Source organism: Cetorhinus maximus, chromosome 6 (assembly GCF_964194155.1).
Source record: "Cetorhinus maximus chromosome 6, sCetMax3.hap1.1, whole genome shotgun sequence".
In the NCBI taxonomy this organism is placed as follows: Eukaryota; Metazoa; Chordata; class Chondrichthyes; order Lamniformes; family Cetorhinidae; genus Cetorhinus; species Cetorhinus maximus.
This window is the reverse complement of record NC_135884.1, coordinates 12,366,105-12,379,310: the sequence shown is the minus strand read 5'-3', so window position 1 is coordinate 12,379,310 and position 13,206 is coordinate 12,366,105. Positions and strand designations below refer to the sequence as shown.

Genomic DNA, 13,206 nt, shown 5'->3' with positions numbered 1-13,206 from the left:
TGCATTAGGGGATTTGCCATCCTTTGGATGACACAAGAAACTATAGCCCCCTTGGTCTTTTAGGTTGGTTCAGATGGATTTTTAAAAATTCATTCACCCGATGTGAGTATCGCTGGAAAGGCCAATACTTATTTCCCATCCCTATACAAGAGAGTGACCTGTTAGGCCATTTCAGTGGGTAGTTTAGAATCAACCACATTGTAATGGGTTTGGGGTCAGACATCCGGCAGACCAGGCCAGGAGGTCAGATTTCCTTCCTAAGGACATCAGTGAGCCAGATGATTTTTTTTTAACAACAATCCATTAGTCTCATGGCAACCAATACTGAGGTTAGTTTTTCTTGAAATTCCATTTAAGTAACAGAATTTAAATTCCATGGTAGGATTTGAACACAATTCTCCAGATCATTAGCCCAGCCCTCTGCATTACTAACCCAGTAACATAACCTTAATGTTACCTTAACCCTAAAGGATTAAACGATAGGTGTTGAAAGTCCCATGGTGGAAGAGCAGGCAACTCTCCTAATATTCCAGCCAATGCTCTCCCTTCACCTTATCACGAGCAAAGCTCTTTAACTGATCATTCATCTCATTGCTTTCTTGGGATGATGTTGCCAAAGACTAGCTGCTCTTTTTGAAATCATTTTTTTGAAATAATGCACTGGAGTCCAACAGGATCTCAGTTGCACAGCTGAGTCTGAAGGTCTGGCATTGCAACAATGTCGCACCCTTGCTGTACTGCACTGGAGTACCAGCTTAGATTCCGTGGATTGGGGCTTGAACCCACAATCTTCTGACTCAGAAAGCACATTGCTCTCAACTGAGCTCATCAAACGAAAAAGTTCATTCCGATTTACATTCACATCTATTACATTCAGCTGTGAGTCTGAGATATTATAAGACCATAAGGTTTCTTGTGTGTATATTTTTAAACAATGTGATGTTGGTTCAATTGCCGTGTAGACTAATGTACCATTCCCATGTCAACCAAATATCTATTCATCAATTTATTGAAATTTACCCTCATTTCATGTAATAATTTTTTAAAAATTTCTCCCCTTTAATGTTTCATGGCTAAGAGGATATTCCTCTCCCAGCCACTTGTCAATATTTTCCTACAATTGGCCACCAGGAAGTACACTCCCTTTGGACAAATGCCCTATGCCCGATGGCATCTAAATATGGCACAACTGAGATCAGGATCACACCATATAGGTAAAAGGGTTGCCTGCTGGGCTGTGGTGATGAGCCTTTGCTGTGGATCTCCTGTGCTCTATGGAAACAAAAGTTTGCACTACCCCCACCTCAATGTCCTGGGCTACCTGTGGGATCAGCACATAATGGGGGGTACTTTAATCCAGCCTGTCATAGTAGGAAACATGGCGCCTGGGCTCCATTTCATCACAAGAGAGGCCACATGTCAGCCTCCCAGCAGGCAGGGAGGGGGAAACCTCCCACATATTAAGTCAGAGGCGAGAATGTGGCAGGCCACATGTGGGAAACTCACCCCCTCGCAGCGGCATGTCAATTAGGCTCTTTAATGAGCCAATTGTCACCCTCTTTCCTGAGCTCACTGAAATGTAGTGACCGCTCAGGGATCAAATGGAGTCATACAGCTTTCCAATTCCTCCAAAAGGCCACCCAGCAAACCTTGTCAGGTTTACTAGTGACCTACCAGGAGTGGGATCCCTCGTTGTCAGGCACCCTGTGCCCGATTGAGGGTCCTGACATCAGGAAAGGGGGGACGCTGAAAGCTCTTCCCTTGTCTGTCCCGCAACCCCCTCCCGGCAACTCCCATCCCGCCCTCGCCTGAGTCCAGGGATCCAGCAACGACCCCTGGTGAAGTCCCTGGAGCAGCAGCACCCACTGCTCTTGGTGGCGCTGCCTGCAACAAAGAACTGTCAGCCCGTGATTGGTTGGCAGCTCTTGGCGGGTGGGATTTCCGCCATCGGGGTCCTAAATCTCAGTGAAGGCCGAATGCTTGCCAGTAGATTTAGTCAGGGCTTCCTCATGGAAGTGACACAGGTTTCTCACCAGTTCTCCAACCTGTGGGCAGAACTCATTTTGGAAACATTAAATTCATCCCAAAGAGTTAAAACAACTTTCTGCTGAGCATGGGATCCATTGTATAAGCGGACATAAGGCAAAGATGTTTTCTCTGAAAAAGGAATGGGTGGAAGATGTGAAATTCAGTCATCCATGACTCTGATTGTCTGGAATATATTCATTAGATTACTTGTGTTTATAGTAATAAAATTATAAGAAGAGTTTATCAGAGAACTGGATGGTTAGAAGAGATTGAGAAAAGTTAAATGCATTTTGCTGGCTCCCTGTTGTTATTCTGATGTCACTTTTATGTATATTTGATGTACTTCTCATCAGTATTAAAGATACTAAATGAGTACTTCTCATCAGTATTAAAGATACTAAATGAGTACTTCTCATCAGTATTAGAGATACTAAATGAGTACTTCTCATCAGTATTAGAGATACTAAATGAGTACTTCTCATCAGTATTAGAAATACTAAATGAGTACTTCTCATCAGTATTAGAGATACTAAATGAGTACTTCTCATCAGTATTCGCCAAAGAGAAGGACTTAGCGGTCGATTTGTCTAGGGAAGAGTGTGTAGATAGCCTGGATCATGTTGAGATCAAAAAAGAGGAGGTGTTAGGCATCTTGAAGAATATTAAGGTGGATAAGTCCCCAGGGCCAGATGGGATCTACCCCAGAGTACTGAGGGAGGCAAGGGAGGAGATTACTGGGGCCTTGACAGAAATCTTTGTATCCTCACTGGCTATGGGTGAGGTCCCAGAGGACTGGAGAATGGCCAATGTTATTCCATTGTTTAAGGGTAGCAGGGATAATCCAGGAAATTACAGGCCAGTGAGCCTTACATTAGTGGCAGGGAAATTATTGGAGAAGATTCTTTGTGACAGGATTTACTATCATTTGGAAGCAAATGGTTGTATTAGTGAGAGGCAGCATGGTTTTGTGAAGGGGAGGTTGTGTCTCACTAACTTGATCGAGTTTTTCGAGGAAGTGACAAAGATGATCAACGATGGAAAGGCAGTGGATGTTATCTACATGGATTTCAGTAAGGCCTTTGACAAGATCCCTCATGGCAGACTGGTACAGAAGGTAAAGTCGCACGGGATCAGAGGTGAGCTGGCAAGATGGATTCAGAATTGGCTTGGTCATAGAAAACAGAGGGTAGCAGTGGAAGGGTGCTTTTCTGAATGGAGAGCTGTGACTAGTGGCGTTCTGCAGGGATCAGTGCTGGGACCTTTGCTGTTTGTAGTATACATAAATGATTTGGAGGAAAATGTAACTGGGCTAATTAGTAAATTTGCAGACAACACCAGGGTTGGAGGAGTTGCAGATAGTGAAGAGGATTGTCAAAGGATACAATGGGATATAGATCAGTTGGAGACCTGGGTGGAGAAATGGCAGATGGAGTTTAATCCGGACAAATGCGAGGTAATGAATTTTGGAAGGTTTAATACAGGTAGGAATTATGCAGTAAATGGCAGAACCCTTAAGTGCATCGATGGGCAGAGGGATCTGGGTGTACAGGTCCACAGGTCACTGAAAGTGGCAACGCCGGTGGATAAGGTAGTCAGGAAGGCACATGGCATGCTTGCCTTCATTGGCAGGGGTATGAGTATAAGAGCTGAGAAGTCATGCTGCAGCTGTATATAGAACCTTGGTTAGGCCACACTTGGAATATTGCATACAATTCTGGTCGCCACATTACCAGAAGGAAATGGAGGCGTTGGAGAGGGTGCAGAGGAGGTTTACCAGGGGATGCTGCCTGGTCTGGAGGTTATTAGCTATGAGGAGAGGTTGGAGAAACTCGGATTGTTCTCACTAGAACGACGGAGATTGAGGGGCAACTTGATAGAAGTTTACAAAATTATGAGTGGCATGGACAGAGTAGATAGAAGCTTTTTCCCAGGGTGGAAGAGTCAATTGCTAGGGGACATAGATTTAAGGTGAGAGGAGAAAACTTTAGAGGAGATGTGCGGGGCAAGTTTTTTACACAAAGGGTAGTGAGTGTCTGGAATTCACTGCCAGAGGAGGTGGTGGAAGCAGGTACGATAGTGGTGTTTAAGAGGCAGCTTCATAGAAACATGAATAGGATGGGAATAGAGGGATACGGACCCCAGAAGTGCAAAATGTTTTAGTTGACGGGCAATATGATCGGCGCAGGCTTGGAGGGCCGAAGGGCCTGTTGCTGTGCTGTACTTTTCTTTGTTCTCTGTACTGTGATTTAGTGGCGGCATGCATGGAATGTCGAGTTCAAAGGCAGAATTAGTATGAGGAGCTTGGTATGCTGTATTCATATTGGAATCTTGATATGTGATTACCTGAGCACACAAACTGGGTAGTGAAGTGTGAAGTCTCGTTAAAGACTGGATTCTGGCATTGTTTGTTGCGTGTCCACTTTGTTGTTTAAAGTAACAAAGTGAACTAGAACAAGAAAACAGCCCGATCTGCTCCAGTACACGGGTGGGGTTACCCCACCATTCAGCGATGACATCTACGCCCCAGAGTAATCTTGCTTTCCCTTTGTTATACTTCTGTCATGCAGAAAGCGGTGAGAGTAACGACGATCATGAAACGCCTGCGGGCGCCCGAACAAAGCGAGACGGCCAACAACCCCCCGGCTGCGGCTCCCGCTCCCGCAAGTGAACCCGAGAACAAGGCGGTGAGTGGCGCTCTGCCGCCAGCCAGCCAGACGGACAACTCTGCAAAGGTTGGCGTGACCACCGAGGCCTCCCCCAGGTGTAACGGAGAAGCGGCCAGTCCCCACAAACCCGCTGCTGAAGCGTGGGAAGAACAGAATGGCTGAACCTGTCACCTGCTGGGACAAGAGAACCTATTGTACAAAATAAAAAAAAGTTTAAAATTTTTAAAAATGATAAAAAGGCAGGCATGATCAAACTGGTCATATACATTAACGAAACATAAATAAATTGAAGTATTATTCAGATGCGATTAATGGCCGCAGTTTAGCTCCAGCAAGGCATGTAGTTAATAAGTTTGTGAAACTTTGAAGCAATAATTGGCATGTGTGAATACTGTCTTTGCTAAAGTGAATCTAGAATGGGCAACTGGGAGGGAGTGCTGCAGCCAAATCCTGAGTCTGCCAGTCATCTTCTCTGCCCACAATGTGCCAACACAGTACACACACATGGACTATTATTTCTTTTCAAACATTTTTTTCTAGAAAAAAAACTACTTCAACTCCATATTTTTTTTCTTTAAAACCACAGATTGTACCTTTTTGTTTTCTCTATTGCAACCCTTCAAGACCCGCTCTGAAACAGTCTACTACTGTTAGACCTCATTGGAATAGTTTAATATCAGGCTGTTTTTTTGAGTGGAACTGCCTCACCATGGCTATTGCATTCAAGGACCGAGGTCATGCTTCTGACCCAGAAGCCTCCCCCCTCAAGTGCAGGCGGAGGGACACTGCGCCTCCCTGCCCTTGATCTTCAGTCCAGCAAGCTGAGGGGGCAGGTATGCTCACGGTTCCCCAATCCCCCCACCCCCCACCAGCATGCCACTGGCTAGCGTCACAGCAGCAGAATCCCGACCCGCTGATCTTGACAGTATGGAATCTGTGCCGTCGGATATGTCCACATGGAGATCCTCAGCGCAAAGCGGTGAACCCAAAAAACCCAATGGGTTAGCGCCTCTGTTACATCAATGGAGAATCTCAGGTGACCTCGAAGCCCACAGCTCTGAAGGGGCCTCTGAAAAATCAACTCCCTCGTTAGACGATACAACGAAAACTGCGGTTCCCTTTATCCAGCAGGATTCACGCAGCACTCAGCCGTGCACAATGTGTTGCTGCATTGCAGAGTTTATTTAATTTGCAACTCATCTCCTTTCCCAACCAACGAAACTGCGCATTTTTTTTTTGTTTTTGTTAATTGTACTATACTTCATTTTGGTGCTCAATGTATTGCTGTGCCAAGCGCTTAAGACAATAACTTGGGGGGCCCTCAATTATCTGTTAGTTTTCCTAATCATGGTCAAGTATTGAGGGTTGCTGTGAAACATGATTGTAACTTGAATTGTATATTAATACGGTGAATTCGGTGAGTTAGACATGCTACAACCCCAAGTGTCTCTCAAAGCCATGTCCTGCATTACGGATTTTATAGAAAATATTTTTGGCAGATGTTCTATGATAGAAAATGTATGTATTTTGAAAGCTTTGGGGAGGGGGAGAGGCACAGAAAGGGCATTCAGTGCTTCATAGTGTTAACTTTATAGGCTCGTAATGGTAAAGCATTATTTTAAGCAAATCACCTCTCTTGTGTCTAAATTCTAGACAGCTTGTTTTGGAATATTTTAAAAACTGTCAGCCTGTTAGTGCCCTGGCACAGGTTCATCACATGAAAGCAAACTAGAAGCCGTTTGGAGTAATGTATATAGCCAGCTGACAAACTGCGGAGACTTTCAAACAACAAAAAAAAAAGTTTAAATAGTTTAAAAAAAAGGCTAAATTTGTAACAATGTGTATGTATTTGGAAATATATTTGTTAAGAGATTAAAATATCAGTGACAGAAATGAGCAGAGTATTCTGTGTTGTGAAGAAAATAAGACGCACAGAGCAAGGCTGTTGCATGTGGGCGACTTGTAATATGTACATGTAGTTGCATGCTCGTAGTTTTCACGCTTATATTTTGTCACACTTAACACGGTGGGGTTAACATGGTGTAATTTCTTGTATTGTAACATGTAAAATAATTCAAGTCAATTTAAAAAGATGGTTTGAAAATGGTTGAAGAGGTTTAGACCAGTAATTTGTGCAACTACAGTTTGAAGAAAAGGTATTTTGACTCTTAAGAAAATAAATAAAATTTTAAAACTTGTCTTCTCTTCCCCTTCTGGATTTTAGCCACGCATACATTATTTCCTTCTTTCCCTCCCTCTCCTTCCTCCCTCCCTCCCGAAGCCCTGCTTTCCTCTCTTATCCTGGCTTCCATGTATCTAGAACCTTGTTCGGAATGACTTGTGCGAGACTGACACTCATCAGAGGCCAGGGAAAAATGCAATCTGGACCTCCAAATAGACCAACTGCCACATTCACAATCAGGTGCTCGTGAGTCCCCCTCCCCCCCTCTCTTTACAATGTTTCTAAAGAATAATTTTCAGCCTCTGCGGGGTTCCATAGAAACTGCAGATCCAAAAAAAAAGCAATAACCTCCATTATCACCTTCAGCTTCTGTGTAGATATTTAGTGGGCTATAGAATGCAACCGTGTTTGGAGAAAACAGGTCCTGAAAAACATTTGGGGACCTGTATCATTTTACATGAGTCTATATCGCTTAGCATAAAGCAAATTATCCCCCCCTCTGTTTCTTCTCCTAAAGGTACTGACTCTCAGTTCCTTGGGAGTTGGCTGTCTTCTTGTAACCCACTATTCATGTGTGAGTCCAGGTAGTGAGGGACAGCAGACAATTTAGTTGTGGAATCTATGAATGTTGAGCCCAATACTGTCCTTATCCATCATCTCCACAGGCACTCTTTTGGATAGTGATCATCAATTGGAACTCTCTGGCTCACATGTCCCCTCCTCTCTGATTCAGAGTGCTAATTGTTGCACACTTCTGAATGAGATTAATTAACTCAGGACAGATCAGCAAATCTTCCTCCTCTGCATGGTTCTGCTTCATACTGCAACCATTTATCTTTTTCAAAATAACTTTATTTGTTAAAAGAAAAGAGATCAGCTGCCTCATTTTATTTGGTATAGGTTTTTGTGTGTGGTTGGAGTGGTGGGGGTGGTGGGGGAGATCTGCCAGCTCACTGCATTGTAACTGCACATCAGCTGATGTGACTGATGTTCCTGAGCGGTTGATGTGCCTGTCACTGCATTTCCTGCGACTTGAGAAAAGTTAGAAGACTTGTATTTATATAACGCCTTTCACAACCGTAGGGCATCCCAAAGCGCATTAAAGACAATTAAATACTTTTGAAGCGTGCTCACTGTTGTAATGTAGGAAATCTGGCAGTCAATTTGCACACAGCAAGCTCCCACAAACAGCAATTTGCTCTTGATGTTGGCTGGGAGATAAGTAGTGGCCAGGACACCATGAACAATGACAACACTCATATAGTTAAGAACATAAGAAATAGGAGCAGGAGTAGGCCATTTGGCCCCTCAAGCCTGCCCCACCATTCAATAAAATCATTCCTTTAATCCAGCTAAAGATCCCAAAGCACTTCACAGGACCATTATCAAACAACATTTGTCACCAAGCCACTTAAAATATTAGGACTGAGGATGAAAAGCTGTTTGAAAAGAGGGAGAGAGAGAATTCCAGGGTCTCAGCAGCTGGGGTGCGGCTAGTGGAGCACTAGCAGCAGTATTGCTGTGGACTGAGATTAACTCTGCTCTTCTTCGAAACAGTGCTATTGAATCTTTCACTTTCACCTGAGAGGGCCAACAGTTTAATGTCTCACCTGGAAAAGAGCACTTCCAAAAGTGCAGCATTCACTCAGTACTGTACTGAAGTGTCAGCCTAGATTATGTGTTCAATTCTGTGGAGTGGGATTTGCATCCATAACCTTCTTGACTCAGGTGCAAGAGGGCTATACCCCTGAGCCGTGGCTGACATTAGAATACAAATCCCCTAATGGAAGAAACATTCAACTTCCCAGGCAGAAAAACCAGTAAAACTTGGAAATGAAGGATACCAGTAAACTTGTCTGAACTGATTTTGTATACCTTAAAATGGTGTTACCAGTATCAATATTCCTGCTTTTTACTGAGATTTGAAAATGTTGAACTGTTTTCTCCTTCTGGGTCCAGTCTGTTCAGTCCATCCATATACAGAGAGTTGCCTTCATCACCTATCAATTTGAGTGAGAATTTTGAGATGCTTGCTTAATACAATGAGGTGCTATATCAATGTTGCAGTTATCCAGACTGAAATAAGTTAGTTTACAAAATGGGGTTTGCAAGTGAGTTCAAGAGCGCTGCTTGTGTGTAAAGTTGCTCTTAACCTCATACTTGGTTTTCTTTTTCATTTGCTGTTGGGAACCCTAAAATAATATCCGAACACCCCAGGAGTGAAAGCCAGAGCACACTGCTCTGATGAAGATTGTACTTGGTGGTAGAGTTGCAATATTACTACCAGTAAAAAGACTGGTGTGTAGGGAATTGAAGATCTCAGTGTTAAGAACAGAAATTACAAAAATGGTCACAGGGCTCCTCTAGGATGGTGACCTGTGAAGAGTTTTATCTGCCCTCAGATATAGACCACCAAGTGAGATTCCCACAGGCACAGGAAAGGGAACTGTAACAATATCACAACTCTTTTGATGCTTTTCAAACATCATACTGCGGTGCATCAAGTCCTGCTGTGCTACCATATTGCAAGATGCTTTAATTATCATCCTCTATGCAGCAAAAAGCCAAGGCTGATTTCGATACTGTACATTTTAAAGTAGACCAATGTATGAATGTGAAAGGAGGAGACGCTCAAACATTGGAGGGGCATGAATGTAAAAGGGAGGTACCTGTACAGGGAGGGCATGAATATTAAAACAGGGATGATTCTGTTTGGAGGCAGGGCCAAGAATGTGAAAGGAAAAGGAGGCTGTTTTGGGGCTTGGGGGTCAGACTTTCAATCTGTTGCACCCCATTATGTCTCCAAAGGACCGTACATAGACCAACAGTTTTTAGTTGTAGGGGTAAAATGAACAAAGTCAGAGCATGGGATCCCCAAAACCCTGTACCAATCCCACAATATCCTGAATTAAAATGGGCTGTGGGTATGTTTCCTGGGACTTCTCCAATCCATCACTATAATGTCAGAAAAGAAAGACTTGCATTTATCTAACACTTTTCACCATCAGTAGACATCTCAAAGCGCTTTACAGACAATGAAATACTTTTTGAAGTATAATTACTGTTGTAATGTAGGAAACACAACAACCGATTTATGCTCAGCAAACTCACACAAGCAGCAATGTGATAATGACCAGATAATCTTTTTGTGATGCTGATTGAAGGAAAATATTGGCCAGGACACTGGGGATAACTCCCTGCTCTTCTTCAAAATATTGCCATGGGATCATATACATCCATTCAATGGGACATATGAGGCGTCGGCTTAATGTCTCACCCAAAAAGTTGGCACCTCTGATAGTGCAGCACTCCATCAGCAGTGCATGGGCGTGTCAGCCTAGATTGTTACATTCAAGCAGTGGATGAACCCACAACCTTCTGAATCAGAGGTAAGAGTGCTGAGCACTGAGACACAGGCGGCAAAAATAACAGTAATAACCATCCTGACAGAAGCCTGCCTGCTTATGGCACAGTGATGAGAGGGCAACCTGCAAGAGGATAGGGTCCATTTTGTTATGGACAGGAGGGGAGGTTAATTTAAACAGCCCTGATTCCCCTCTCACCACCCTTCCATAAACAGAAAGATGTTTTTGATTTGCTTCCCCCTCTATGAGCGGTGGTGTATTTCCCAACCCCTTGGTTTTGGTGTGATCCAATTTCTATTAATAACCCCATAGCAACCTCAAGATAGGATGAACGCAGAGGGTTAGTTTAATTGCACACAGTCAAATGCAGGAGGAGGGTAGCAATATTACCTCCTTTTCACTCATACAGCAAATGTGGAATAGAGAAAGAAAGATTTACAGGGCAAAGGCCACAGAGAAAAGAATTATTTCACATTCAGAATCAAAGTCCAATGGTGTATTCCTTCACAGATATCTTCAGGTTGAACTGATGCTGGATAATTCACTTTTCCAGTAGAGTTAACTTCCATGGTGATATAGGCACAACAGAGATGAAACAGTCTTGTAATCGATGGTATAGAGGTTCCAGCCAAAACAGTGTAGATGGGGCCAGGCATTCAAACCTGGAAAGAGCCCCTTTTCTGTGCTGCTGCTAGATAGATGGAAAGATGGCAAACCTGAGCTTTGCAGCTCCACAAAGCAATATTATAGGTTCCACCAGTTTGGGGGGGTCTGGTCACATGACTCTCATCTCTCCACTTTGGCTTTGACAAAGGGCATGTATCCCTTTGTCTGGGTCCCTGAGATTGTTAATGTTCCAACCATTACCTCTTAAAGGGAGGTTGTGGGGTCCTTTGTCCTAGCAGACAAATCAGGTTGGCCATGCCTGGTTTATGAAATGTAGATGGCCTCTGTATAGTTCCCTTTAAATTTGGTCTCTGCAGCCCACAGGGGGTCATTAGGGTCTCTTCAGAGATAAAGAGGTGCCAATTTTTTTGATACTGCCAAATAACCCCCTTTGTTCAGGGTCACAGACAGACATAGCTTCAGTCATTTTAAAAAGGGCCATTGTCCAGTTTTTGTAAAATTTTAGAAATCAGCCATGAGGATATATATATTAGAAAAATATAGTGCCTGAGATATTACCCCCCTGACAATTCTAAAAAAAATTTTTGACTTGTTAATAACAGGTTTTAGGATATCACAGAAGTGCCATAATGCTGCCACCTTCAATTTATCTTTGTAACAAACCCCGTGATGTCTAATCATTGGAAAGGGGAAAAGACAGTGGCAGAATTTTCTGTCATGTAGCAGTAGCTGCTTCATTCTGTTCCAATACATTGGCCCTGTTGACATTTTGCAGGTAGAGGTGGGGGAAATGGAAGGAATTTGATTCTTGATTGAACAAACACAAATGTCTCACTATGTACCAAAATCATCGCCTAATCTAACTGTTCCACCTTAGGCCAGAGGGCCCTCAGTTATCTTCACTGATTACTGTTGTATATTTTGTATCAGGGATCTATGCAGAGATGACACTAGTTTTGATGTATGTATCAAGTTTATTTATAGTGCTTTAAAATGTCTACTCCATGTGTCAGCTCTGACTTCCGGCTTTTTCTGCTGTCTGTTTACTTTTCTCTAACTCCACACCCAATCTCAACCAATCAAGCACAGTGAGCATCAATTGTTAACATACTCACATAATAAATCATAGAACAAATGAACACCACACACACCCCCTCCCCAAACCCTGGGATTGCCAATCCTCCAGGATTGTCCTGGAGTCTTCAGGAATCCTGCAGAAGAAAAGTCAATGTAGCATTTGGTTTTCTTTGAATGTTTTTGTTAATCAGTGTTAAGATTATTGGAGATGGGAAAATAAATGGCTCATTAACTGGGTAGGGCAGTTGAGGGGGGAGGGTTAGGAGGTCACATGATGAAACCTCCAGGAATAGGCCCAGCCAGAGTTGGGAACGCTACCAAACCCCCTCTCCCTTGTTACCTTTCTCCCATTTGTAATGTCGCTCCTGAAAACAAATCTCTTTATACTGGTCAATACTCCTGACTCTTCTCCTATCATTGCTCAGCCTCCAAATACTTCTCATTGCTATGAAGCGCTTCAGGCCATTTTATTACATGAAAAGCACAATAAATAGTCATGTTTTTGTAGAAATAGCAGAGATGAATTATTCATATATTATCCAACAAAATGTGGCGTATGCACTGAAATCCAGCCTTAGAAACAACCTGTCCATAGCAACTAAAAAAAACTAATACCCAAGAGTGATGATGATTCAGTGGTTGGCATGGTTACGAGTCACTATATTTTTAATCTTTTCAGTATAGTTATAATGCAGCATTTCTCCGATGTATACTGCAACGCTGTTCATATTTTGTATACAAAGTTATAATTCCCGACCATTTCTGAAATGGCTTAGTGAATTTGTAATTCTAAAGTGAAGCACACTCAACACTCCATTTTCATTTAACGCTTTTGGCATCCCGATTGTAAAGCACAAGTCTGACGCAAAAAAATAACACTGGTGCATCTTTCATTAATGTTGCTTGTAGAACTGAGGCTGTGATCGGAATGTGGGTCTGTTTGAAGCCAGGTGGCAACTGCAGGACAGAGCTGAGGCTTAGGACAACACCAACAACAACTTGTATTTATATAGCACCTTGAGCATAGTAAAACATCCCAAGACGCAACAAGAGCTTTATCAATAAATGTTTTTGACATTGAGCCACGGCAGGAGATATCAGGACAGATGACCGAACGCTTGGTCAAAGAGGTAGGTTTTAAGGAACGTCTTAATGGAGGAAAGAGGGGTAGAGGGCGGAGAGATTTAGGAAGGGATTCCAGAGCACAGGGCATTGACAGCGGAAAGCACGTCCACCAATGGTACAGCAATTAAAATCGGGA

General features: G+C 43.0%; 1 protein-coding gene across 5 annotated transcripts in view; it reads left to right on the top strand.

Annotated features, from left to right (window-relative positions):
- LOC144681540 (caM kinase-like vesicle-associated protein) overlaps positions 1-4,892 on the top strand; it is a 151,702-nt gene extending 146,810 nt beyond the window's left edge. For 4 of the 5 annotated variants that reach the window (XM_078543195.1, XM_078543193.1, XM_078543196.1 and 1 more), the window contains one exon: positions 4,596-4,856. In XM_078543195.1, the coding sequence (XP_078399321.1) occupies positions 4,596-4,856 (261 nt within the window). Of the gene's footprint in view, positions 1-4,595 lie in introns of all 5 variants that reach the window. The other variant, XM_078543194.1, reaches the window with a different exon arrangement.
- Positions 4,893-13,206: the final 8,314 nt, after the last annotated feature.